The 27,993-nt window shown below is 46.4% G+C and overlaps 2 protein-coding genes across 4 annotated transcripts in view; both read left to right on the forward strand.

Moving 5' to 3' along the window:
• The first annotated feature begins 285 nt into the window (after positions 1-285).
• Mrps11 (mitochondrial ribosomal protein S11) lies at positions 286-8,188 on the forward strand. Its single transcript, XM_077700580.1, has 6 exons — positions 286-634; positions 1,864-1,991; positions 3,290-3,315; positions 3,408-3,482; positions 6,114-6,179; positions 8,028-8,188. The coding sequence occupies exons 1-6, from the start codon at positions 384-386 to the stop codon at positions 8,133-8,135; spliced, it is 654 nt and encodes a 217-aa protein (XP_077556706.1). The 5' UTR covers positions 286-383; the 3' UTR covers positions 8,136-8,188.
• Positions 8,189-8,314: 126 nt separating this feature from the next.
• The window catches only part of Chd1 (chromodomain-helicase-DNA-binding protein 1), a 47,699-nt gene continuing 28,020 nt past the window's right edge, over positions 8,315-27,993 (forward strand). For all 3 annotated transcript variants that reach the window (XM_077700572.1, XM_077700573.1, XM_077700574.1), the window contains exons 1-9: positions 8,315-8,916; positions 18,479-18,659; positions 19,452-19,735; positions 19,946-20,007; positions 20,749-21,015; positions 21,520-21,659; positions 22,481-22,709; positions 24,998-25,098; positions 27,680-27,861. In XM_077700572.1, coding sequence (XP_077556698.1) covers positions 18,506-18,659; positions 19,452-19,735; positions 19,946-20,007; positions 20,749-21,015; positions 21,520-21,659; positions 22,481-22,709; positions 24,998-25,098; positions 27,680-27,861 — 1,419 coding nt within the window. In that variant the 5' untranslated portion in view covers positions 8,315-8,916; positions 18,479-18,505. The remainder of the gene's footprint in view (positions 8,917-18,478; positions 18,660-19,451; positions 19,736-19,945; positions 20,008-20,748; positions 21,016-21,519; positions 21,660-22,480; positions 22,710-24,997; positions 25,099-27,679; positions 27,862-27,993) is intronic.

A 27,993-nucleotide genomic window follows, 5' to 3' on the forward strand; every position in this document is an offset into this window, starting at 1 on the left:
TTGAAATTACCAACGAAAACAGCCAGCGCAAAGTGAATGTACGCGAAAATTCGTGGCTGTTGCCGCTGTTGCATCCAAAATAAATCAATACATTCAAGCGTGTTATAAATTATGAATTACTTATAGATATTTTATTCTGACAGTTTTAAAACCACACAGTGTTTTACAAACCTACAAACAAAAAATTTTAGACTTTATTTGTAACTCTACTTTAGCGCTCTTTTTTGGTATGAAGGTATGGCGTGTAAAGCCAGGGCTAAGTTGCAAGGGGAGCGGACCACCGCCTCCTAGCGGATATTCGTGACCTCTGTTTTGCCCTAGGAGTGGGAGCGATTGGACGTGTCCAGCGTGTCGTCGTCGATTCCTGATCGTATTTTCCCGAAATGTCGAGTTTAAAGTACCTTTTAAGGTCTACCCGAGACATCGTTTTTAGTCCAAATTCGTCTGTATCCTATTTGGCACTTCGTGCACGTGCAGCGGTCGCGTTAGGAGCCCCCAGTCCGGCGCGCAGTTTGTGCACAACATGTCTGCTACGCAAAGCAGAGGACAGGAAGGCAATGATGGCGTCTCTTCCCAAGAAAGACGAAGGCACGTTGGGCGAGAGATTGGTGGACGTCGATCCGTCCCACACGACGTGAGTACAACCCCTGCTACCTGCGCGATCTGCGGGCTCTCTGTCGCCCTTCGCTTTGATTGAGCCAAGCGCCCTGATGTAATAATATCCGACTACGTGGCAGGGCAGCCAGGGCGGCCTCCCCGCCCGAGCTGCAGAAAATGGCGTTTGGGGCCTTTGTTCCGTCCATACGAGCCTGGGCGAACCCGCGATCAAGCGCCTCTGGCAACGGACGCTGTGTACTGCCCTGTTTTAGGTTTCTCCAAGCGCTCGTTTCGCTGGCTCCTTGCCTTTTGGAGAGCAGATTTCAAATTTTCAAACCCGTGTTGCCGGAACGGTTCTCCGTCTTCGTTAACGGGCGCAATCGGAGCCTGTGGCCTGAGCTGCTTGCTGACGAAGCGGACATCTGCTGCCACTTACAAAAGGACTTCATAAAGCAGCGATGCGGCGTTTATTCGGGCGAAGGAACCTCGGGGCCATTTTTTTGCCCGCTTCGTGCTGTGACGTCCATATTCCGTTTCTTGCTTGGGCGAAGTTGCTCCCTGGAGATCGTAGGCTTGGGTGTCGGCCGTGCTACGTGTGCTGTGGAAGTTTCCGAGTGCAGGTTTCGTTTTTCTGCTCGGAGGGTTTGCGCGAGTTTAGGTACCAATGCCACGTTCAGCTATTTTCGAGAGTACTTATAGCACAGTATCCTGGGGATCTGGGAGGGTGCAGGTACTTTATTATTCGTAATTCTGCTCGAACAACGCAGGCAGGCAATCTGTCTACCCCGTGGCGTCCATTCGCGGGCCTTCTTTATCTTGGAAGTGCAAGCCGTCGTGACACGTCGGTGTCTTCTAATTAACAAGAGCTCAACGCGTGCTTCTAATTAACAGCTTGCAGTCTCGTAGTTTAGTTTTTTTTCTGGTCCCAGGTCTGTTTTAAAGCATTGTTTGCGGCAGGCTGTTTCTGTATAGTAGTAATCTTCGCGTGTACGATTGCCCTACTAAGCCTTATGCAGTAGTTTTTGTTGCGCAGGCATGCGTAATTTTAGAAATAACCTCAATTTTTCTCTAAGATGCTGGCGTTGAGGTTTGAACTACGAAAAGGCAGTCGTGCAAGTTCTTTGCAATTTTCTGAATTTGTCTGCAGGCACATGCTGGTGTTTCCTTTAGCTTTCCTCACGAATGGTTATCAATTGTTTCATGTGCTGTTAGGGCATTGAGAACTCTGGTTTTATAAGTGTTCTCGTTCGTTTTTCGCTTTGCTAGGTGGTCCATGTTTCCAGATGAAGACACGCCCAACCTGCTTTTTGATGGTGTTCGTTTTCAAGACCTTCCCATCTGTCACATCAAGTGCAGCCTGAACAATACGTTGATGACCCTAACGGATTCATCAGGTCCGTGAAATCAAGGTAACACTCCATGACTTGTCTCACTGTATCAAACAGATAGCTAGAATCAGTCTGTCAAATTTGTTGGCTTCTTTAATGCATACGTTTTTAACAAGGTTTCTCAGTTTTCATATAAAAGTGTGCATTATTTTAAACATTGTAACGATTTATGGTGGAAGTCAATTATTTTTGCATTTGAAGTTTTTTTCCTCCTCAGAGGTTTACTACCTTGTTTGAGTTTTACGCAGAATGTTAATGGGTCTCATTTTTTGAGTTACCTTGCTGCTTCGTTGAGTGGTTGCTGGTTTTGGACCAGGGCCACTGGTTTTTGGGGGGCATGTTGGATGCACCCACAGCTATTGCTGTCTCTGCGGACTTCAGTTGTGCCGCTGCTAGACAAACTCAGCTGTGGACAGCAAGCAGCCTTGCCCGCTATGTCAGCCCACAGTTTGCAGCGCAATTGATGCCCTGTGTCTGGGGCTGACACGAATGCCAGGCACATGGGGTAGGGTGTGCTGACTTTGTAAATGGGAGCTTTAGTTGTGTGGCCCCTTTAACATGGGTTTTTGCAACGTCATTGCGATTTGAAATTTCAAGTCGTTGGAACATGCATGGTATTTTGTTAGTAATGGTTGTTGGAATGCATCAGGTCATTTCATTTAAAATCGGCTTAAGATTATTTATGTAGCCCTCAGTAATTACAGCAAATATTTTAGCATTTCCTGTTGACTATCTTTGGTTTGGGTTAATATACCATTAAATAGTCTTTTTTTAATATAAAATCTGCATAAAGTTGTTTTGTGGTTCAAGTAATTTTAACATTATTTGTTTTGTTATATTATGCAAATAGGTCCTTCTATTTAAAATTTGCTTTTTATAAATTTCACCGCATTATGCGAGTTTAAATGAGCTCGGAATACTCACAAATGGCTCTGAAAAATTTATTTCACTCATTAATTTGGTCATTGCAGGAACAGTATAATTTGGTTGACTAAAATGCAAATGTACAAAAAAACTTGTTTACGTAATTTCACGGTACTTCTAAGTGGCTGTGCAAAAAAAATTATGGCCATCTCAATAATTCAGCAGTGCTGAGGCAGCAGAAATGCACTAAATTTATCAGCTTAATTAATTTGAAATGCATTACTTTATACCGAGCTGGACTTCAGTCTTAATAAAAAGTGGAAGCGGTGTGATCAAAAGAATTGGAAGAGAATTTCCAACTTCTCTTGGTTTATTTTTGTGGAGACTGACTGACTTCTTTATTTTCCCCTTGCGCGAATATTTCATCGTCTGCATTGCAGGAAAATGCCTTGGACGGAAATCAGGTGTAAGTATGCTGTCTTGTTATTTTCTTACTCCTTGTGTGTGCCGTCATTGGTGTGTGTGCTTAAGGAAGTGTTTTCCCTATTCCTTTTCCAGGGAACTGAAGGGTACAGAAATGCCAGGAAGGGCACCACGGTGGCCGCACAAGCCGCAGCTCTCAGCTTCTGCCATGTGAGTGTCCTGCACGTTCACTTTGTAGCAGCCTGGCTATTGCCACACTCCGCGTGCTGTCCCCATCGAGAAGGGCCATGGATGGATGGTGTGCCAATGTCCTATTTAATGATAGGTTCAAGGAATGCACATGTGTGTATAAATACGGTGGTTGACCGTGCTGCAGTATCATATAAATAAGGTTAATGCGTCTCCCTCTAAGAGTTGCTTTGTCATTACTCCAGCGGTTGGGTGAGAGTTTTGGACCAGGGTCATTGGTTACGGGGGGGACATGTTTGATGCACCCACAGCTATTGCTGTCTCTGCGGACTTCAGTTGTGCCGCTGCTAGACAAACTCAGCTGTGGACAGTAAGCCGCCTTGCCCGCTATGTCAGCCCACAGTTAGCTGTCCAATCGATGCTCAGTGTCTGGGGCTGACACGAATGCCAGGCACATGGGGGTGGAAAGCACAGGATGGAAAGTGTATTTTCTGTGCAGCTAGCAATGGGGTTTGGGAGTTAAGGTTACAAAAAAATAAGACTAACCCCACTAACGCCAAGCTATTTAATGTAAAGTGGTGAAAAAATAAACAGGAAACACGTGGGCCCTAATGTGCCATGTGCCAAAGTTCAAGACGGATTTCTTCCTGTTCTAATACCCACTCATTGTAGTGAAGTGATAGTGAGTGTACATTTTTTATAAGTCAGTGGTTGTTTTGAGCGTGATGCAGGAATATTTTGGTAACCTAGCCCTAGGTTCATTTACCACTTGTTTGTTTGTTTATTTATTTACCACAGTACCCACAGCACCAATTCGGCGTTAGTGGAGAATTACTCATACCATTGACAAATGAAAGCAGTTAATACGGAACACATGAAGAGAACAATTACAGTTCAGGGCAAGTTGCTGACGCAAACCTAGACCCATTATTGTATTCACGACAACAACAAAAAAATCGTGCATGCGTGCAGTGAAACAAAGTGGCTCTGCTGTTGCAAGTAGCAATGTAAAGAAAGGAAATGCAAATATCACACTGCTGAAACAAAGGCCTCACTTGACGGTAGCAATACGTCACGAGGCAACCTATTCCATTTATTGATCGTCGTAGGGAAAAAAAGACATCTTAAAAAGTTCAGTTATGCATGTATACTCTTTAATCTCTGGTGCCTTTTTATGTAGCTATCACGATTGGGGCCGGTTCTGGAATGATATTGTGCAAAAACTTTAATCTGAATGCCCTTCTAATCTGAATGCCCTTCTATGATATTGAAGTGTATTCTAGCCCAAGCTTTCCTTTGTTTGGGATTTGCTAAAATGCAGAGTATTAATTTTTAATGCTGAAACTGGCTGCTAAGCTTTGTAGTACTCTTTCTAGCTTCATTATGTCTGTCACAGTTCAGGGGTCCCAGGCCATTGGCCCAAGCATATTCCAGTATTGGCGTTATGTTAGTGTACAGTAAATTTCTTGTTTCTAAACGAAAGCACTTCACATTTGTACATAACGTACCAAGGACTCTACGCGCCATAGTAATTATTTAGTAAATACGACGGTGCCAACATGGGGGAGGCTTTATTTTCCAACCCTTACAACTGCTGCAAACTGGGCATCTGTGGAGGCCAAGGCTAGCAAGGCAAACATTGCAGGGGCACTGTTTCCACAAGCGTTTAGGATATTGCAGCAGGCATGTGGCTTTCTCACGGGCACTGCAGCTTGCGAACACAATTCCAGTGCTGCCAACATTGGTGCGATGGGAGTGGCTCCCATAAAGCAACATTTGCCTCAAGGGCCAGATGGTACTCATTAGTGGATTCTCGAGAGAAGTTGTGGGTGCTCTTCTGCATGTTACTGGTATCCAACACCTTTTATTCGATCTCGTGCGTTATATTTTGGAAGTTTTTTTTTTAATATCTAACTGTGGTGGGCAGATTTATGCGCTGCCAATTTTGATAACAATTTTCACATCTTTTCTGACTAGCCCTGCCCCTGTATCGGCATTAATAATCGGTTGAAATTTGAGATGCCACGTGCCAGCTTATCAATCAGCTAAAATTTGAAAGCTGCCATGTGTGGGCACTACTTACTAATTGGTTAAAATTTGAACGATAGTATTGAAATATTCAGCTTGTTTTGCTGTGCTGCACTTGCCCTGCCGCGGTAAACAAAAAGAGCCTTTTCTTTTTGTTGTTAAATATTATTTTGAGGGAAGCTGTATTTTTAACATTGTTATGTGTGAAAAGCTGTATTTTTAACATCGTTATGTGTGAAAAGACAGTCAAAGCAGAAACCGGTCTATTGCTTTTTGTTACGGAGTCTACTAGTGTACAGCTAATCGTCAGCTTATCCCGTGTAATTATAAATGAAAATCCTAAATGTATCCTAATTGTATCTGAATAGGTAGTAATTCGAAGTATCGTCAAAGCATAAATTTGTTGCTGTGTTGCATGCATTCTACTGATGTATTAGCAACAATCCAATTATCTCATGTACAATTTATCCCATTTTTACCAAACTAATTAAGTACTAATTACAACTAACTAGGTGGTAATTGCTGCGGGATGTGCTATTTATGGTATTCTTTTGCTCGTTTTCTTGAGGGCAAGAATAGGTAGAGAGGTGAGGTTGTGTGAACGCATGATGCCCCCTTGAATAGGCGGCCCAGCTGAGAGAAATCAAGACCATCAGGGTCATCGTCAAAGGCCTGGGACCTGGCAGACTGGTGAGTGGATGCAGGTTGGCAGCCATTGAGCATCTCTCGTTGAGCGGCATTGAGCAGTGTGTGTTTCTGTGTCGCGACCTCTGAGCCAGCTGAGAAAAAATTTGTGTTGGTGGTGTATGGACTAAATCACCGTAAGCTAGAGCTTTGGGTAATCCAGTGGGGCCTTAGGGCAGCCATGGTATGGTGATGGGGCACATGGAAAGCTGCCTTGTAGTACATTGGTGCATAGTGGAAGAACCTTCCAGTGTGAAAAGGACATAATGGACGGGAGGTATCAGCATGGCTTGCCATGATCAGGTGGTTGGTGTGTAGCTAGCGTGAACACTAGTCAGTGTTTACAAATTAATTTTTAGGGGGTTGCTTGCCATTAATAGATGCAGCTGATGTAGCTTCGGCTCTTGCTTAATTGAGTTTCCTCTCGCCAGTTTTGAAAGGCGTGCTATTTATGCCGAGACCAGTGTTATCGAAGGGCTTCTTGCTTGTCCTGCCAAGCTGCAATTTAGTGAGGGCAGTAGAATTATGTCCTTTCATTTTAGGTTACAGTACAATGTATTAGGGCAGTAAAATTACATCCTTTCATTGTAGGTTACAGCACAATGTATTAGTCGGTAGCACAGAGCATGAACAATACAGGAAGGGAAACATGGCTTCCTTGCGTGGCCAGATGTCACAAGCGCTCGTCATAGGTTAAGCTAGTGGCATCTGCCGCGGGTGAAGAAGCTGCACGGCCACCGCTTTCGGCATTTCACTGGCTATCATTTTGTTCATCAGTTGCCGCTACCCTCTCCTTCGCCGTCGCAGCGACGAAGCTTTGCAGTCCGCCTTGGTTTTCATTGTAACATTATCTGGTCGTTCGCCCGCGCGTTTTATGATGGGCTGTTTCGCCTCCTACATATTCTTGCTCCATGGTCGATATGTCCAGAATATGGAAGCATTACAAGAAGTCATTCTTCCTGTACACGAGGGACCAGCATCCCAATGCGAGTTAAATTGAGTTCATAATATTAAGATCACTCTCTCTCTTTGCTGTATTCATCATGTCTGCACTAGAATAGTGCATTGTACTGGCTACCAAACATTTACAAGCCCCCTAGCAGCTGTAGCCTGGTGTAGGCAAAAAATGCAAAAGTCGTGGTGTGCTGGACCTGAAAATCTCATGTGGGTGGGGGAAAAAAAAAAGTGGGTATTATGCTCAATGCACATGGCCAGCCGCAATTATTGAAGGTGCGGGGTCATCTGAAAGCAAGGACAGGCAAAGTTGAGCGCAACGCTAGTGCACGAGCTCTGCTCACATATAGTGACTGCGCCACCCAATCATCACAGCTTGGCAGTGCTCTCCGTGTAAGTGGCCCTTCGGCCACAGGTGCATACAGCAACAGCCTAGTTTTTTTTTTTTTTTTTCACTTGTTGCAGTTTGATCTGTGTACTTGTCTGCTTATTATTTGTCAATAACTGCAAAAGCAATGCCAAGCATTTAAAAACCTTTCGGTGCGCCTGCTACAGTGCAGTCAGTCTTTTGCCTGCATCGTGGCAGTCACAGCTTGTGCCCACATCTGTGACATCACATGTTGATGTCACTACTGTATACTGAGTGCATGGCTCAGGTGTCGCGCTCCTGTTTGTCTCATCAGTTCTGCTCTCGGGTATTCTAATCCAATCACGCAGTCAAAACGTTTCGTAAATTATTTGAGCAAAGAAAGATTCTGTGGGATTGCATCGTGATCGTTCTCGAAGAAATGTTGCATGTGTGGGTCGCGATCAGATACAAGGGCATTTAGCATTGTGGCATGTGTGAATTTGCTGAATCAGTTTTGCAAAGCAGGGTGGGGCACTCCTTTTCTTTTTCAGGCGTCCATCAAAGGCCTCCAAATGGGTGGGCTCAACGTAGTTTCAATCACCGACCGAACGCCAGCTCCAGAAAAGTGTCCGAGACCTCGTAAAGCAAAGAGGCTGTAACACATGCCACCTGTGTTGTACCACTTCTGTAAATAAAGTGTAAAGTAGTTTCATTTCTGCTGTATCAGTAAAGCACAGCAGAGACCAGGCGCCACCCAGGCTTTTTTCAAGCTGGTGGTTATGGTCTGCTGAGCTTGTTGCATCGCCCTCCTAGCATTCTTGAAACCGTGCGCGAGTGCAGCGTCGGCTAGGCTGCGAGCCTCTAGCGCCCTACGCGCGGCTTATGTTCAAAAAGTCGCGGTATCCCGGTGATCACGCGGTACGCACAACGTCACGGCGCATTGACGGGGGAGAAGCGGTTTTAAACATGGCGGCGACGATTGTTCGCGCTACGTTGCGCAGCGTGTTTGCTCTCGTGAAATCGGTGCCTCTACCGCGATTCTAGCGGTTCCGTCGATTAGTCGTCCCGTTTAGTGAAAAATTTAGACTTTTTAGTATAAATATTGACTGCTCGTGCCGACTTTGCAAGACCTTGGCTAGTCTCCTTCGAGGAAGTTTGCCGACCCGACCATGATGGCATCCGTGGCCTACGGAGCCATCTTGGCGACTGCGGCCCCGAAGGTCTTCTAAACCGGAAGAGTTCACCCCCCTCGGTGTCACAGACCCCAAGTTTTGCGCGTGGTGCTTCCCCGGACTACTGTTTCGACTTCTGGGTGGACTTTTTTCATCCCGGAACTGTGCTCAACTTGTGAATTCGTGCTGGTGACGCTGCATCGGGCCCCATCGGCGTGTTAGGCCTAACCATCCACGTCGTCGTCGGAGCACCCGCAGCCCTTGGGAGGTAGGAATGTTTGCTTCTGCATTCGAATTTGGCGCTGCGCTACTTCCTTGTGCGATTTCGTCGGTCGTGGATAGCTGTGTTCCGGTGTTTGTTGTCCTCCCATTCTGTGCCTTCACCTTTGTCGAGCGGCCGTTTCCCCGATATTGCGTTGGCCCCCGCATGCGTGCACGACCAATTTTCTCGCCGGGTTTAGGATTAGTTAACGCCCTGGCACTGCTGTTTTTCGCTTTGTTAGCGTAGTTCCTTTGTCTGCGTCGTCATTATTGGTTGGACCATCCCCTATTATGTGCGCGTTCGACGTGGCTTAGCGGTGTAGCGTGGTAGGATTTTTTTTTCTCCCAACTTTCGCCGAGCGAACCCACCCGTGTGCTTCGCCGAAGGGCGCGAACGGCGTTTCTGAGTGGCTTTAAATAAGCGTAATTGAATGTGTTTCACACCATTGGTGCCCTAGTTCTTTTCGTTGATTGTATGACTTTCAATTGACCTTGGTGAATTCTTGATCCGGCTTGGACCCATTTTAGCAAATTACGCTTGTTTTGCGGCCGCTTGCCCGCTGGCCATGATCCTGGCCCAGCACCGTAGGCATGCAAGCTTCGTGAAGTCTTTACCTACCTTTTCGTTTGATGTGTCCGTCTCACTCGTGTTCTAACTCGTGTTACGTCAGGTTGTTGCGCATTTGTCTCGCGTCCAAGCTTTTCCGGCAGCAGTGCTCTTCCAGTACTTTTCGGCTTCGCTGTGCAGCAACTGCGGGACCAACCCTTGGTCGAGTACCAGGCCTAGTGCTTTGGCTACGGTTTTTCGCGTTACGTTTTGGATGCTCTCGGCGTTTACGCTTTCTTCATTACTGCGTCGTGTTGATAGCTATGATGAATGGAAACGCTGCCGTTCTCGAACATTTCGAGCTTATGAGTAGTAGTGCCGCTCGTACAGCCAGGCGTTTCCACTTTAATTTTTGGTACTGCTGCGTCATATTAATGCATGGAAGCGTTGCCGTTAAGGAGAGTTTTGGGCGTACGTGGAGTGCTGTCACTTCTGCAATTAGAGCAGCATTTGTGGCCAGCCTGTTTGCAACACAAGTGCCATGGCAGGTACAATTTTTAGATGGGGCTGGGAAGTACGGTGCCCGTTCTGTTGACCCATACCAGTGTTTACTTAGACCAAGCTGGAATTGAAGATTGAATTGGGTTAGCTTGGACAATCTCAGCTGGTTTTACCTTGACCATACCGGGTCACAATGGAAGTATTTGCAAAAAAATTTTGGCCTGACCCATCGATGTTACTGATTCAATTACCCTTTCACTGGTCTGTAATGTAGTGGGTATCTGCTCGTTGACGTCGCAGTTAAGTTTCCCTTCAACTTTATTTCCACCTTTGTTTTTTCGTCGTGACAAGTTTTTGTGTACAATTAGCCCTGGCTTGGCAATACAGGGCCTCCTCAATTATCTGTCCCCAGTCGTCCACGGACCACCTAAGACTTGATCCGGCGCTCGATTTTCCAATGTATTCCTATGGGACTGTCAGTTCAAATGCAGTCCACGGTCTGCCTGCGAATCGTCCAGGACTGACAAATCCAGGAGGCCCATAGTAACATGAACCACTATAGCTCATTTACACTACAATTTTTCTTTTTTGAGTGAGGACGATTTTTTGAACTACATATATATGCCTCTTGACTTCTTGCTGAAGTGTTACCATGGCATCCTATGTCAACCTAACTAGGCCAATAGTTTTACATGGTGGGCTTATTAAGAGGACGTCATGCTCCACAAACAGTCTAGTCCACAGGGTAAAGCTGAACATTACCTGGTCATCTAGTCCTGGGGGCTGCGTTAATTTAATCAAACATTTTCGGCTGGCAAATTACATTACATGGATTACCGTGGAACATTGCCACTTCATACTCCGCTTCAGCCACAGCGAAATTTGAGGGGTTTGCAGCTCATGCTAAAGTTATTCAACTGGGATCATGGAGCAGAAATTTAGTCTAGCTGTACCTTTCTTGGTATTCAAAGAAAAGTTTGGCATTTTGCCCAAGTAGCTGAGCAATTTTCGATTGAACTTGTGGGGGTTAGAATAGTGAAGCAGGTAAGTACCCAACAATGCTGCTCCAGCTGCAAGGACTTCAAACTTCATTCAGCACTTCCTCACTCAAGGTAGGTCGCTGAGGAGGAGGATTGAAATGCCAAAGGTAGGTGAACAACTACTCAGCCATGACGTTGCAAAAGCTCACTCCAAATGAGATTTCAAGCGTACTTCATAAATTTTCATACCAACATACACATCTCGTGATTTGCAATTCTCGTGTATCTTTACAATGGCACATTTCAGCGCCTGATTTCTGCGACTTTGGGAATTGCATAGTCACGTTAGTGCCCACTTTTAGTTAGTGTTCTGGGAGATGAGAAAGGATCACTCCTGCTGCAAGTGGAACCGCCATGTTTGCTGTGACTGCAATTCCAGACGTGCTAAAAGCATACAGCTGACATGGCTACAAGAGCAATGTGGGTGTTCAAGGGGGGTTGTTCAGTTCTCGCACTACATGAATAAAAGTACTGTTCAGTTGTATCCAAACCTTCAAATGCACTCTAGCTGGCTGAAACAAGTTTAGTGGTTCTTCACCAGAACAGGCTCTTGTGGTCCTGGTGTAGCAGTCTTTTCAAGAGTACTGATCGCTTCTTTGACATTTGGGAATACAAATTGCTCTCTGTGGCATGAATTTCAGGGCATTTTATAAAGGGCACTGCTCTAGATGACACATGCTTTGTGCATCAATAGCTGGTGCCCTTCACTCTGCCCCTGCATACCGAAAATACAATACTGACCTGCCCACCATTATATTTCAAAGTTCGGAGTAGTGATTGGTCCAATAGGAACATTAGGGCTGAGTGAGGCCATGCTAGACAAGCACATCCCTGAGGGGCTGCCTGAAACGTGCAGGCGGATAATAAACGGCCTGAAGGCATTACGTATGGGCATGTAAAGAGCCGCCATTTTTAATTGGTGCATATTGCATATCCGAGCAGCGGCTGCCTTTTATTCCAGGCCGTGAGGGCTCTGAACTGGCATTTACTAGTGTGTGTGCTCAGCAAGGGCTGACATGCTTATGGCGAGACTTCCCAAGTTTTATGTACACACTCGTACGCTGAAATATAACGGCAAAGTTAATCTACAGCCTCATGTTTCATGGAAGGAAGTTTACTTCAGTTCTTAGTTGTTAAACTGCACTTGCTGCTGTTCAGTACTTCAGAGTTCATACTCGAGTGACTTGCTTGCGCCACCACGTCAGGTATTCTAGTAATGGCAGACGCGTGATGCCAGGTTTTCAGGCAGTGCCTTGGGGAGGCTATCAAGACAAAATGGCATGCGAGCATGAAATGAAAATGCTGACTTTTAAAGATGTGTTGCACATGAGTGCAAATGGCACAACTGGGTTACTTGGGGAAATGCAGCAAATCTTGTGTAAGAGGCAAGCAGCAGGCAGACTGTACGAGGTAGAGGAACGTGTGAACAAAACACTTGTAGGGGCCAAGGAGGTAGAGCCCAACGCAGGGTAGGGGAGTTAATTGGAAGAGGCCTTCGGCATCCGTAGAAACTAATAGGCAGGGTCCACAATGCTTGTCCACTCCTTCGATTCGGCAGACTACTGGGGTGCAGGGAAAGTATTCCTGCCTGGTGAGCATGCATCGAGAACCGTACTACTGCAGCCTTCTCGGCCAGAGGCTGCCCTCTGCAGATAGTGTATAAATTTGCAGGAAGAACTTGTAGGCCTCCTGGACTAAGGAGGCCTGCCTACCCCCTTTTTTTTGTTCCAATAAAATTTTCACCACCAAGAACCTGTTCAACTACAAGGAAGTATTTGTCACCCTCATTCCACTTCTTTCATATCTTCTGCCTTCCACTGCATTGCACAGATGCTTTATTGCAGGATATGGCCATTTTACTTGCCAGTATGTTGGATGGAGTTTGAAATGCCCTTGGAAATGCTTGCAAGCGTGTACATGCTACGCATTTTGGGGTCAAAGTGGATGAATCCCCTCGTAAATGTTAACCAACCCCTCCTAAATAAGGGCCACACTATTATTGGCTGTAGGAAAAATAAATGGAGCTGAAGATCCTCATTTCATAACTTGCATGAGAATGGACCTACCAGCAAAGTGGTGTACAATGCATGTCCGAATATTCCAGAAACTATTACAGTAGAGCAGTGTCTTTCACTCAATGGGACCTGTTTCAACACCCAGTATTTTTATTTTTGGGTTTCCAAGCATTTAATTTTGCCTAGTAACAGTGCAAACAAAAGGAGAAAAAAAAGTTGCTTAAGCCATGGGTTTTTATGCACACGTGCTAAAACAAGGAAAAATAAGGAAGCATTGGCATGTGGACTCTTGAGGGGGTGTGGGCGCCGTGTGATAATGACTTGGAGTTTTCTTTACGCGTTAATTTCTAGTTCATTCAACAAGTCTCGTGCAGCACTGTGGAGGCTACATTGTTGTGGGCATCTAACTCGCCGTGAAGGGAAGAGTGAATAGGCCGGGGCCTTGCGGTTGCACCTGCCGAGAGAGGAGACAGAAACGTCCTTTCAAAGCCCCCTTCACGGTGAGTTGGGCGGACTTGACAACAATGTAGCTTCCACTGTGCTGCACTTGACTTGTGGAATGAACTATACTTTTGGGCCAAGAAGTACAATCAATAGTACGGACAATCCCTTTTAAAGTACGCAGAAGCTGTATGGAAACCAAACTTTGACAGGGTGGGGTTGTCTGCGCCAAGAATCGATGCTCGTTGTCTGAGAGGGCAATAGAAGGGGTGCTTACACATTGATTACCTAAATTTTTTATTTCCGTGGCCTCTAAGATTTCTCCCACTATTTGGTTGTGCTTCCCTGTCACAACACTCTGGTCCAGGAGCAGCTGGTATTTGCCATCGCAATTGCGACAATGCTGGCCGAGATGCCCACTGAACGTTTTTGAAACGTAGTGGTGCTCCCTCAGTCTTTCATTCAGATATGGGCCAGTTTGGTCAACGTAATGATTGCCGCACGATAGTGGCCCAGAATAAACTTTTTCGGCGCAGGCAGCAAACTCGTGGTACTTCATTTGTACACTTGTTAAGAGTCGTTGAACCAGAGTTTACTTTTTGGCACATTTGAGACAGTTTCAGGGTGACTGAAAACACCACTTCCTTTTATTGCCCTCTCAGAGTGTCGATTCTTGCCGCAGAAAACCCCACCCTGTTAATCAAAGTTTGGTTCCCATACAGCTCTTGCACATTTTAAAAGGGTTGTCCGTACTATTGATTGTCGTCCCACCAGGTTCATACTGTATGCACTCTAATTTTTAGAGTAAGTGTGCACTGACTAGCCCAACAATGCATTTTACTGAAGCATTTAATTGTAGTAGACGCTTTTCAGAGTATCTATTTACGAGATTTTCGTAAATCATGTGCCACGAGATCCATTTCTACCAGACATTTTCAATTGAGTTTATGAAATGGGCAAAAAATGCCCTACAAAAATATTTTGCAAGGTATTAACGGGAGTAGCAGAAGGTTTGGCAGAAAAGAACAAGCAATACCACAAGGTGTGCTAGTCGGCGGAGAGTGCACTAAGAAGGGGACAGAAAGGAAAGGAAAGGTGAGCGCTTGCTCGTGTCTTCTCTTTCTGCCCTGCTCTTTGGGCGCTTTCAATTTTTCTGTTCTGGCCGAGAAGCCTTTGACCCAATACTCCCTATTTAGCTGCGGGTAGCCACGTTTCCTAGCTAAACTGTTTGCCCAAAGTCAATCCTCCTTCCCCTTCATCCCAAACCCCATTAGCACTTGGCCAAGGTAGTGTATGGGCACCACTGCTGGCGAGAATGAGAAGATTTCGAATTTTAATCACGGAAGTTTGAGATGCAAGCCCGCAGCACTCGGTGCTATTGCTTTTGTTGGCATCGGGCAAATTTACGAATTAGATTTATGGCGTCACAAGGGCAGGAAAGCGGCTATACTCGAGACTGTTTTTTTATTTCTGTTATGTAGCATATGTTTAGGCCAAGTGGTCACAATGTTACTCTTGGAGGTACTCTCGCTAATAGAGCAGAGTTGTACATTGCATTTGTAGTCTCTTTAAGGAACGAACAAGACAAGAAATAGCCTAACTCTAGCCCAGCACCAAAACAGGACTTTGGCAAAGAAAGGTCAGGTATTTAGACAACTAAATTTTGCGCTGTACATCAGGAGCGACATAATAAGGGGAATTAGTATTTCTCGTGTTAACCATCGTAACAAAACCCAGTGCCACCACAGGTTGGGGAGAACGAGAATAGCAAGTGGCCACTGCTTGTTCTGTTTTTCTTATGACCTCTGTTATGTTTACGTTAAAATTCGCAACATTGTTATCAGGCCAAAGCAGTCTGAGTAAGCCAAACTTGCATTTTTTTCTTGTTGGTCTTTTAAAAGAAAAATGTCCCTCTCATCAAATAAACAGCAAGTGACGAGAGAAAGTTTCACAATCGCATTTTTTTCCCCCTGTTACATTGCCATGCGAGTGTAGATGTGCGTTTTAAAATAAAAATTTAGTGCCTTGTGTTTGATGGAATAAACAAAGCCCCCCTCCCTGAACAAATAGTGGCCGAAAGATTGCCCTCCGGTTCAGAGACCAACAGATACATTGTCTGACATTGCACAAAAGTGTGTGAATTAGTTACCTAGTTGCTGCATTCCAACCTACAAAGATGAAAGTACCTAGATGCTTCTGAAGGTGACATAGAGAGGAGTACTCTCTAAAACTGAAATTCATGCCGAATACAGCGATTGGCAATCAGAAATGTCAGACAAGCAATCTGTATTCTTGTAATGGAAGAATGCTACACCAGGGTTCTTTGTTGGTGAAGAACGTACAAACACTTTTCAAGCTTAGTGGGATGCCGCAGGCTAGACAGCTACACAGCAAGAGCTGATCAACTGCCACACCGTTTGGCCTACTGGGTAGCAACTATTTTAGCTGCCAGAGTTTCTAGAGAGGTATAGTGTCAAGTGCAGAAGCATACCTGTTGCGTGCCTTGGCCTCTGCTAATACCCTGTGGTCATTGTGGAGATCCGCCACGATGTAAGCAATAATACATGAAATAAGATGTTGGTCCAGATTTACCCAAAATAAATTAACCAAACAACATGCCACATGTAGTTCAATCCTCAGAACTTTCAATCTTTTCACTGAAAATCTTAACTAGTGTAGTTTGTGTTGCTCCAGCAGATTGAACACCCATTATTATTATTATTATTATTATTTATTTATTTAGAAGAGGTGACTCAAGGTCTAGTCAGGGTAGCAGAAGGTGTTAAAGGAGGTGAAGGCATCTACATTCTCTTGTGCAGCAGCCATTAAAAAGCATTTTGAATATCTTTTGGCTCCGACGGGTCAAAAAAAAAAAGTTTCCTAAATTGCGCAAATTCTAGAGGCTGCTCACAACATGCTGACACAGGTTTCATAATACACAGGTTGCGGGTGGTTACATAGTTAGGTCATGCGAAGTTATATTTGTTACCTTACTTAACTTGCCTTAGCATGTACATTAGACTGATGGGGTATTTATTTCCACGTCTGCAGATGGGGAAAAGGAAACTGAAATATTGAGCTGACAAAATGATATTGCAATTAAAAAACTGTTCCTAAAACAGGTGTGCTTGGTGCAGTTGGATAGCTTGTACTTAGTAAGTAAATGGATGGTTATTTTGCGTGCCCTTGGTGGCTAGTAAAAAAGTGCGCGGTGTGGCATGCACACACTGTACTACTGCCATCTAATGTGCACTAAATTAAGAACGGAGCTCATTGTGTATCCGCCAATCAGGAATTGAAAACTCGGAGAAGAAAAAGTTGGCAGCTGACTGCCAGCAGCTGCTGCTCCTATATGGAACGCCTCAAACGACCCTTTGAATTTGAAAAAGCTTGTGTCTGGTGTCGGCACCTGTAACAAAAAATGGCTCCTTTGGAAGCGTTTGAAGCCGTGAGGTGTTTAATACCACAAGGGGCTTCACAGCGCGAATTTCAACTCTGCAGTCGCGACAGGGGGCTCCTTGGGGAGCAGTCTGTAGCCGGAGGCCTTCCAGATCACAAGCCATTCTATATTGTGAGCTCAAACGTGGCAGTAGTGAGAGGTGGCCATTCATGCCATTACACTGCAGATGAAGGGGAAGGGAGAACACAGCCAAATGAGTGAACTGACAAGCAGCAAAATTCACCGTCTTCTTCATGTCTCCCATTGCATGGTGGCAGGAAGAAGCAGCGGTGCAGTGTGTAGGGGACACACCGGGGCCATTTGAAAGCATTTAGGCTGAAGTGAATTGCAAAGGAAAGCATCCCAGCTGTCCAGAGGGGACAAAGCCCTTCGACAACACGAGGTGAAAGCAGGGCGTCTCAGCCTTTCAAACTGGACATTCATGCATTCACATTCACTACCCATAAAAAGTGCTTGGGTGCCCTTGCACATTGTTTGAGATGAGGCTCGAGAAATGATTTCTACTTAATGGCTTTTCTAACTTGATGACATCACCATTGTGTGTGCAATGGGAAGCATACTAAAAAGAGTGCACACTGTGCGAAGTGGTAGTAGAACTCAACGCATATTTAGAAAACAGTACTGCAAATTATTTCTTAAAAAAAAAAAAAGAAAAATTCAGGATCAGTCCGTTTTTCGAGAAACCAGCAAGAGTGCAGAATGTTGTGGCAGGTGATTGATATACATGTGAGAAGCACGCAACCTACCATTGTTCCTCTTGACGAGAGAGGCCACGATGTCCTGGAGGCACTTCATTTCATGCCACCGCCTGTCGTCAGACGGAATCTGGTCACGCTACGTGTGGACTAATCGTAAGGTCAACCCCTTTTTGATTGGCATATGGAGCAGAGTCATGATTGCCATATAGGAGGCAGTGGTCATGCTGCTGCTAGTATGCCTTGATTACTGGAGAGCTTTTGTGATGATGCATTCATGACGAGCCAGACATGTATCTGCTCTATGATTAAACAGTAGTGCACTTGGAAGAGCCTCACTGAAGGCCAGCGGCCCCTCCCCCCCAATCCTTGTAGTTTCATTGTCAGCGAATTCACGACACCATATTTTCTCCTTTAAGGGTGCTGCAACAAGAGTGGCAATGCTGTTTCACCTGTTTCCTACTAATCTGAGGACGGGATTGACGAAGGGGAGTATTTTCCCTGTGGATTGAGGGCGGGTCATTAAATAAAGAGGGGGTTGGACATGACAGGTCCTGGCTGAAGTACTACTATCCACTTCTCTGTAAGCAGAAAATGTGGAAAGAAACATCTCTCAGCGTATATATATATATATATATATATATATATATATATATATATATATATATATATATATATATATGCCAACAGGGATCGGATTTCGTAGAATTTGTTATCAAACAGCACAATCTGGCGGCCCGCTGTTTGTTCAAGGGGCTTGTTTTGCCATGTAATCATTGAATGTTTGTTGTCTGAAGTAAAAGGAAAAACCTGAAAAAAAAAAAAGTGATGAGCAACACCTGACTTGAGAGTCTCTCTCCTTCATCGCAGTGAGCTGCCGGGGAGCGGTTGGTCGTCATGGACGGGTCTGATGCTCCGAGCAGCTCCAATGCCTCCGAGAGTGAATCGGACTCAGCGGCCTCGTGCTCCGGGTCCAGCTCTGCCATGCAGAGTCGCAAGTCCATCTCCACCTCGCCTAAGCTGGACTCTAGCAACCAGACTGCGAGGACAGGTAGGTTTTATTGCACACGCTGACCTGAGACATACGGGCAAGGCTGGCCTTTTAAGCTTGAGGGAGCTAGCTTGCAGCAGAAACGGAGCTTTTTAACGGGAGTAAGTGCAGGTGCCTTGCAGGGCATTTTTTTTTTTTTTACCCTCAGGATATCAGGGAGGGGGAAAAGCGGCTGCGGTAGAAAGGGCCATTGTGCCTGCTCCCCAGATGTCTACATAACTAAGCAGTTCGAATTTGAAAAACCTTGACTGGGTTGCTAAATTGCTTTTCTGGGGAAGCGCATGGGTGTTTCCTGCAAGTGCGGGTCAGTGGGCAATTGTAAATTGGGCCTAAAGAATTTATCTGTCATCAAATGTGGCGCACACAATAGAGTATGAGTTGCCTCGTGTGAGGCTTCACCCCATGGTGTGGCCAAGCTTGTCATGCTAACAGTGACTTAATTTTTTTCTTCTGTTGTATTATGAAGTTCTTCCCCGGTCTCACCTATTTGCTTACACGCGTGCAAATTTAATGTAGGTGTGTCTTCCTAAGTCTCATTGGCTTCCCTCTCTACCATCTTTAAGGCAAGGCCCTGTTAGGCGTATTTTATTTTGCCTTTAGCCGTGCCACCCAAGACAGTTTCATAAGTTGTGACTGTTGGCTTCCTTTCTTCATTCTTGATTTTAAAATCGTGGCTTCCCTCATGCCATCAAGCACCAAAATGTTTGAATTCGATGTATGCCTTGCCATTAAACAGAGTGGGGCGTCCATAGGTCATTCACCTTTGGGGCATCTTCTCATCTTTTGTCATAGGAGAGGACGAGGAAGAGGAGAGGAACGGGAGCGAGTCTGGCAGCAACCGGGCGTCCAGTTCGGACAGCGAGAGTGCAAACTCTGACAGTGATGGCCCCAGGGCCCCCATGCAGCAGCGCCGGGTGTCTGAGAGTTCGGCTCACGATGAGAGCTCTCGGGATGAGCGACGGAAACGGCCTGCCGGTGTTCGACCTGTCAAGCAGGTGTGGGACGAGAACCCAGACATGTACGGCGTCCGAAGGTCGGGCCGCTGCCGCAAGGAACCAGAGCGGTACACAATTGACGTGAGTGCCAATGCATCGTGGGATGTGCAATTATACCATGGGCTGGGGTTTCTTACTTACTTTTTCCCCACGAGTACAATTTAGGTGATGGGTAGTTTTGGGCAATAAGCATCTAGCAGGTTTCATCTTAGTCTGCCTTCTCGTCAGTTGCTTGGAGCACATTTTTTCCATGTTTACTGCATTATGTGTCCTTTTTGTTATCTTTCCCAGGAGTCTGAAGGCAGCGACTCAAAAAAGGCACCCCGTTCGAGTGGGACGAAGTCTCGGAAAGCGTTAGTATTTCGTTCTCTCTTACTTTTTTTTTTTTTTAACCATTTGTGATTGCATATCAAGGTTGGGGTTGGAGACACTACTGGGTTGTTTGCGGCCTGGGCTGTCCACAGCCTGTGCGTGCTGCAGATGCTGGGATATTTTTGCTTTGTAGTGAAGTGGGATGTTCATTCAGTGTTACTGTTTTATCATTTGTTTAGCATATGTTCTTTGGGATAAATGTAGCACTTGTAATAAGGTTGGACATTTATTTCTGCCAGTTAACTTATGGCTTTTCTCACTTCATACCAGGTATATATAGTGGCAACTTGCACGAATTTACCCGCCACGGTGGCTCAGTGGCTAAGGCGTTGTGCTGCTGAGCACGAGGGTGCAGGTTCGATTCCTTGCCGTGGCGGCCGCTTTTTTGAAGGAGACGAAAAAGCAAAAATGCCGGTGTGTACGAGATTTCGGCGCACGTTAAAGATCCCCAGGTGGTGAAAATTAATCTGGAGCCCTCCACTACGGCGCGCCTCATCGCCTGCGTTGCGGTGGCACTTCAAATTCTACAATCAATCAACAACTTGCACAAGTTTGTTTACTTTGCGATTGCGCCTGTAGTGTTCATTATAATCAAGCTTTTTTCTCAGTAGATGTTGCAACTAGCGAAGAACTTTTCTTGTGCATGCTGCCTAGTCATATTGCTACATAGTAGTGATGGCGCGTCGCTCTTACCACTCGTTGTTCCTCACCATCCCCAACAGCCCAGCTGACTGGCGCTCGAGCGGCAACAGCGACAGTGACGACAGTGAAGTGGAGGTGGTGCGTCCTCAGCGCAGGGCTCCCCCGCCCAAGCGGCCGCCTCCCAAGAGGCAGCAGGCTGCGACGCAGCCAAGGCGGTCGACCAACCGGGTCAACTACCACAGCTCGGACAGCTCGGAGGAGGAGGAAGACGAGCCGTCCTCCGACGATGACAGTGACGACGATGACGCCAAGCGCCAGGGGACCCGCCGAGCCGCCAAGGCAGTCAGGTGTGTGCCCCTTTGAAAGCCTGGGCTGCTCAGATCGTGTGACAAGAATGCAGTATCCTTATTGAAAGAAAAGTTCAAAATCCAAACTGCTCTGACCATGTCAGAATGGCGCAATCGGATAGATGTGTCTGCATAACCCGAGGGACTGAGGTTCGATTCTGACCACGGGAAGCGCTCTTAACTTGAGGCACTTGATGTGCCTTCGCTTATCATTATCACCGTTTTGTGAAACCCATTGTGTAAAGCTGGCTTTCCTGCAGTGTGTGGCCATCTACTTTTCGACACCGTCACTGAGGCATAGAAAGGATTGCATTGAAAAAGCTGGAAGGGGTTGCATGTTCCCGACCAGAAGTACCGAGGCACTTTGGGGAGGTTTCACTGTGGCTCCTCCAAAACTTTATAAGAGCTTTTCCTTGGTGACCAGGGAAGGAAAGGCATGCAAGTCGGGCGCTCCCGATTTGTTGTACAGTGGTCCAGTGTGACTGATGGGCCTGTCTGTTGCAGCTACAAAGAACAGAGTGCGGAGGAGACGGGCTCAGACGACCTGGTGGAAGTGGAGTACGATGAGCAGGCAGCGGCGGCAGAGGCGTCCAATTCAGAGACCGTTGAAAAAGTGATCGACAGCCGGGTGGGCAAGAAAGGAGGTGAGGCTGCTCGTGCAAGAGCTGTGCGTGATTGTGCTGCATGAGCTTAGATGCTGCATGCTGCAAGAACTTCTGGCTTTTTGGGGGGGGGGGCAGGCCATGAGAAGTTGACACAACAGTGTGTACAACACTAATTGCGAGTTGTGCTGCTGTAATGTTACCTTGCTACAGCTATTTTATTAAAACTAGTTGGCCTTTGTTGGGTGAATCGCAGTACAAAGCTTGTTGTTGCCGCTGTTCCTTTCTTCGGGGCGCACACCCACTTTGGGGTTTGCCAGGAACTAGGAGCTTTGAGAGGCTGATGTGCCTGCTTTACATAATTCACGTAACTATAAATAAAAGTTGTAGAATAGGGTGTGACGTGTGACACCTGAACGGGCAGGTGCACGCCAGCTGCAGAGACCGGTGTGTACCAGTGTGCTTGCTGAAGTAATTTGCGCTGTGAGATGAAGAAATGAAAGCAAAAACAGAGGCACAAACACGGTGTTGCTACAAAACAGTCCGATTGAAGTAATTTGCGCAAAAAGACAAATACGAGCAGAGAGATGCGGATGCGATGCAGCAGTAGAGGAGTTGCTAGTAAAGTATCACCATGCTTTCGCCTTCAAAGCACGTAAGCAGACTGAATCACTCCGTGGAGTTTTCTTAGAGGCTCTTCAAGTGTTGGTGTAAACTTGTAGTGGCTATTGCGTAAAAAAAATTGCCAGCCGCAATCCTTTGTGCGAGGTGTGGAAAAAAAAAAAGAAGAGATGAGAGGGTGATTGGCTGAGGAAAAAGGCAGGGGGGACGGCAGGTGACGGCAGTGTTCTCTGGCTGTGAAGCTACGGGAGCCTCGACGACGGTGTATGCGGTGGAGGAGTTTGGCGACCCGAATGCCGGGGCGGCCGACCTGCCGGAGGAGGAGAAGGAGACGCAATACCTGATCAAGTGGAAGGGCTGGTCGTACCTGCACAACACCTGGGAGAGCCTGGCCACCCTGCAGGAGCAGAAGGTGAAAGGGATCAAGAAGGTCGAGAACTTCATCAAGCGGGAGGACGAGCTTCGTTACTGGTGAGTAGTGCTTCTCCCACCCGGTGGGGGAGCCAGAGGCATTGCCACAGGCTCCAGGGAAGGAGGAGGAGGAGGGGAGAGAGAGAGAGAGAGAGAGAGAGAGAGAGAGAGAGAGAGAGAGAGAGAGAGAGAGAGAGAGAGAGAGAGAGAGAGAGAGAGAGAGAGAGAGAGAGAGAGAGAGAGAGAGAGAGAGAGAGAGAGAGAGAGAGAGAGAGAGAGAGAGAGAGAGAGAGAGAGAGAGTGTCTGCACCGTTTTCAGTGCAATGCACTTGATATTTTTCTTTCCAGTGTAATATTTTGCCAGGGGCATATTTCATTGGAATTTTTTCCAGTGTAATATTTTGCCAGAGGCATATTTCATTGGCATTTTGAATGAGATGATAGTAAAAAAAAAAAATTCAATGCGAGTAAGATGTTGATTTCAGAGAAGCCAACAGGCTTGTTGTGGTGTGACAAATGGCTGGTGGAGTGGAGATGACTGATGACAAAGCTTAGTTTATTGTGGAAAATTATACGATGTTTATTAAATGCTGGCCTATGGAAGCTTCCTACTCATTCCATTAAAAAATACGATTGCATTCCCTCTCTTTAAGGATGGGGTGAAACACGTCTGAAGTGGGGATGTTTTGATGCTGGAGGGATTCAGTGCCTGCGTGTCTGCATGCGTGAAAGTGTCTCTCGCTAGTAGCTTACCCCTGTCCCTCGCGGGTATTGTGATTGCATTTGGAGCAAAGGATGGTGATGACGATCGCAGCGCATTATGATGTACGTACAGTTGTGACCAAAATTGTGCCGACTGCGGGAGAAACAGTTGTCGGGGACTTTTCTCCATCAGGGCAGCCAGGCATCTGATGTGCGTGATTTTCTGGCAGTTTAGTAACTGGAATTAACATTTTGTTAATATTGGCCAATGCCGCTTGCCGCCTGTCAGCACCGAAGAGCTGGGGCTAGTCGAGCTGTTTTTACGGCTTTTTCCCAGCTCCCTTTGCGCAAAAGTGATTTGTTTGTTGTTTTTTCGCGCAATAATAAAACAAAATCAAATAAAATCAAATCAAACAACCACTCACAGGCTTTCAAGTTTCTTGGCTGCAGGCATAACCAACAATTTTCTGAAACTGGCAATTTTATGCGCTGTAAACTTTTGCTCATCCCGGCCAATAATTGTCGTCAGAACTGACGGAGATTGTCATGATGATGGTGGAGTGTGACTTTCGTGTGTGTGGGTAAACTTTTACTCGGAGCTTATCGGCAATTGAAGATAGAGGGAAGGCGGTGGTACCAGTGCGTTGTCACTACAGTTGAACCCCTTTATAAGAGACACGTACCGGGGAGCAGTTTCTGTCTCGTATATGAGATGTCTCTTATAAGCAGGGAACCATGTTTTCACTTACTAATCAGACCCTAGTTCAATGTAGGCACCATATGACTAAAATAAGCTCGAAAGAACGCTACAGCATGTTTCAAAAGATTCATTGTAATTTATGTTGGGCCCCCAGAATTTATGGAACGGTTCTGAATCTTTGTTTGCTTCATGAATGTATTTAAACTGTTTTTTACAACAGATTCTACAAGCTTTTTTTCCTTCCACTGTTTGCGGAAGAGGAATCGTAGATGTTGAGTTCACAAGCCTGATAAATAGCCAGAGCGCACAGCTTCTTCCGCTGTGTGCTCAGGCTATTCATTACGCTTGCAGGATTCAACATCTGCGATGCTTCTTCATTGGGAGCTACGCGAGTGGGAGAGCCTGCATGTGCGATCGCGCTGCATCCAATGGATGGCATTAAGCTTCGACCACTTCTGTAAGTTGCATTTTCATTGGCAGGGCTTCTCATCGTCATTTCATAGCTGACTGAACCACTGTGTGTTTGCTGAAGTTATAATAAATAGCGACTGCAGGCATCTGTCGTCCACCTGTGTTTCCACAATGGAAGCAACTGCAATTAGTGACTGGTGGCACTGCATCTGAAGTTCAAATGTCTGTTACAAGCGAGATTATTGATTAAAGTTCAAGGATGACTTGTCCCTTATAACCGTCTTTTACATCCGATGTCTGTTATAAAAGAGGTCAATTTAATGGGAAAGATAGGGCAGCCAACCATGTGGGTGAATAGTGTCTCTTATACCCATTTGTCTCTTGCATCCATGTCTCTTATAACGAGGTTCAACTGTAGTACAAACTAGCAGGGCTGCTTTGGTGGTCTTTGATTTTGAGCTGGAATTGCTTTCTTCCCCTGCTGTCGTATTGATGTGCGGTGGGGACGTGTGCTTTTTCTCCATGTGGCTTGCAGGCGCGAGAATGCCTGCCCTGAGGACATTGAGTACTTTGAGTGCCAGCAGGAGCTCTCGGAGGAGCTGCAGGGCAAGCACATGGAGGTGGAGAGGATTATTTGTGAGTGCCGACCACCCCCCCACGAAGGTGCCCCCATTTCCCCCCTCTCATTAAACCCACTACCGGGATATGCTTGCACGTTTACACTCGCATGGCACGGGCATGCCCCCCGCCCCCTGCACTCTCGCAGAGGCAGGGGGCGGGGCCAGCATGGGGAGCACGCTCGGGAGGCCGGCTCCGATGGATTCAGGGGAGGATGGCAGTTTGCTAGGCGCACATTTGAACCAGTGTGGAAGGAAGCGCTGGGGCAGTGACAAGGGTGCACGAAATTTATGGGTCCGGCTCTTGGGGATACTGTAGCACCTTGAGGCATGGTGAACTGGGCTTGTGCAGTTTTTGTTAAAAGAGCTTGCTTCATCTGAAGGATTCTATACTCGATTACAACTCAAGAACGGTACCACCTCATGTAGTGTATCACTCCGCCAAAGCGCCGGACCCGTGATGTCAGTGCGCGCGCGTTTTGAAAGGGGTTTGCTATGAATGCGTGATATCGTCTGCCTTGTCTCACGCAGTTTGTTTGCCGTCACTGGAGTTCTTTATAAGCATATTAAGTCCAAAAAGTCACGGGAACGGCTCACGCCATGCTCAAAATATTCCCAGCAACGCCCTACTTGCGCCGCGCGGAGAAACATCCGGCTACGGTGACGAGGCACAGCGGCAACTTCTGGTGCCGTTCTTAAGTTGTCACGGAGTATAGTAGTGGCCAAGGCTACAAGACAGTTTCATTTTGCCAAGCCCTTAATTGCATGCATCATGGCTATAGGGAAGACCTTAATTCACGCCTCTCATAGTTATGAGCCACTGAAGCTTTGAAGAAATTCATTAACTGCTTAACAGTTTAAAATTAGCAAGCTGAGCTGTGGGGCACGATGCCGAGTTTCTTGCAGTGCATGGTGTGTCGCGGGGTTGCTCTTCCATGCCAATGCACCCTGGCTGGCAAGCATACATAGCACTTTGTGTACTTTAATTTCAATGTCTAATTGATCGACACAAACAGGCGTCGAGGAAACTTTGAAACTGGTATATTTGTAAATGGAGAACTTTATTGCCCGCAGTGAATGGTGTCATCGCAGCAGGCTGTGTAGTGGTTGTTGTCTCACAGTTGAGTTCATTGATTTGTCAGAAGCAGCGTAGAAATAGTAGCTCATATTCATTCTCGGATTATAGTGCACTTGGTAGGGCAGACTTGCTCCTTTCTTCGATTTGTGTTCTTCCCCCTCGCTGTTCGTTTGGGTGGCTCCCTCTGAATTCTCCATTTATGCAAGCTGTCATCTATTCAATTTGTAATTTTTATGTCTCAGTGAGAACCATTGTGTGGTTCTCATCTGGCAGCCTGATTTGAGCAACAGCTTGTAGCTGTGTCTAAAACTTGATGGAGTGGTTGGTTATTTTCCAATGATTCGGCTCCATGTTGCTGGCTTGAATTTGGAAAGATCGCATCTAGGTTTCTGCTTCCGTGTTCATTGCTACCCTTTGGCAAAGGGCGCAGTGGTGGGCCCGCCACATTGCATTGAGGAAGGCTGCCTTCATTCAAGGTGGGGGACAAAGCCAGTTGCGATGTGGTGCTTGCAGATCAGTATCGTGCAGCACTTTCCACTATCTGGGAGGACTACTGAAGCGCAGTTGGCAGGTGGCAGGGACTTGGCTGACGAAGGTGGTTTTGCGGTAGCACCATCTTTTGACTACTTAATTACGTAATGCTGACATGCTCCTTCATTCGTGTGGAGATAAATGTCAGAAGCATTTTTCATCTTTCGTGATACAGAAAAGGAAAACTACCGCTCTCGTTTCCTATTGCCATTTGTGTTGGCAGAGTTGTGGGAGTGACAGGGGGCATGGCATTGTAGGGTGTGCAGTGGTGTCACTAATTGGAACGGGTATGAGGTATGCATCTGACTCTGAGTGGTGTAAGCTGGGCTTGGTGTGTCTGGGCTTGCTCTTGATAGCCGTGTAAACATGCAACCATCATCCTGACCCTTCCCTCGTCCCCCCATCATCCTCCTCCAGTCAACCCCCTCTGCAGTCACCCTCCCTCCCCTTTTTATTCTCTCTTTTATTGTGCTGTGGTTAATTTGTGCTTGTAGGATAGGAGAAATCTCTGACGTGTTCACTTGTCCGTGCAACCTTGACGTGTGATGTTGGCCGAGTTGTGCTGTGGCATTTTTCGGAAGTGCATTTTGACAGGGCTTTCTCAGGTTTGATGACGGTACTGATACTGTGAGATTTTCCAGGCTCAGCTTCATTGTTTTTTTGTGTGTGTGGGAGTTTATGCGAACGTTAATCTGTTCTTTCTGAACAGCAACTGCATAAGGAGCTTAACGAGACCTCAGCAAACAATATTTGGTGTAATATGAGCTGAAACGTTGCCTGAAGTTCCCTATACTGCCTTGGAGACAAACTTTTTTTGTTTGTTTGTTTGTTTGTGTGCTTGTTGCCTTTTCTCATGATTCTATCGTGCATCTAAGCCATGATGAGGACATCAGGTAGGTACCTGAAATGCTTGCCAGATGGCCGTCTGGAATGGGTGGGCTTCCCGCTCTCTCTCCCTCTCTTTCTCTGCCCCCCCCCTGTGGTGTCACAGCGCACGCACCAGCCAAGAGTGGGGAAGCGGAGCAGATGGACTACCTCTGCAAGTGGGACGGCCTGCCCTACTCGGACTGCACCTGGGAGGACGGCAACCTGATCAAGCGCAAGTTTCAGCATGTCATCGACGAGTACCACGCCCGCCAGAAGTCCCAGAAGATCCCCAGCAAAGTGTGCAAGGTGAGGGTGGCGTGGTCGGCGCTTGGCCAGCTGCCAAACGCAGCATGTTGCTTTTGATAAGCACTCTTTCCAGCCCATAAGCAAAGTGAACCTTGATTGGCCGAAAATGTCAGGAGGGTGTGTCTGTGGGTG

Source organism: Haemaphysalis longicornis, unplaced genomic scaffold, assembly GCF_048455015.1.
Source record: "Haemaphysalis longicornis isolate Haplotype H1 unplaced genomic scaffold, Haemaphysalis longicornis Haplotype H1 scaffold_2, whole genome shotgun sequence".
NCBI classification, from domain to species: domain Eukaryota; kingdom Metazoa; phylum Arthropoda; class Arachnida; order Ixodida; family Ixodidae; genus Haemaphysalis; species Haemaphysalis longicornis.

What these genes read in the sequence shown, in the direction of transcription:
- Mrps11 (XM_077700580.1), top strand. Translation starts at nt 384, where the DNA reads ATGTCGAGTTTAAAGTACCTTTTAAGGTCTACCCGAGACATCGTTTTT. An exon ending in GACCCTAACGGATTCATCAG is followed by an intron (nt 1,992 to 3,289) that starts GTCCGTGAAATC and finishes TCTGCATTGCAG; the next exon opens with GAAAATGCCTTGGACGGAAA. An exon ending in CAGCTCTCAGCTTCTGCCAT is followed by an intron (nt 3,483 to 6,113) that starts GTGAGTGTCCTG and finishes CCCCTTGAATAG; the next exon opens with GCGGCCCAGCTGAGAGAAAT.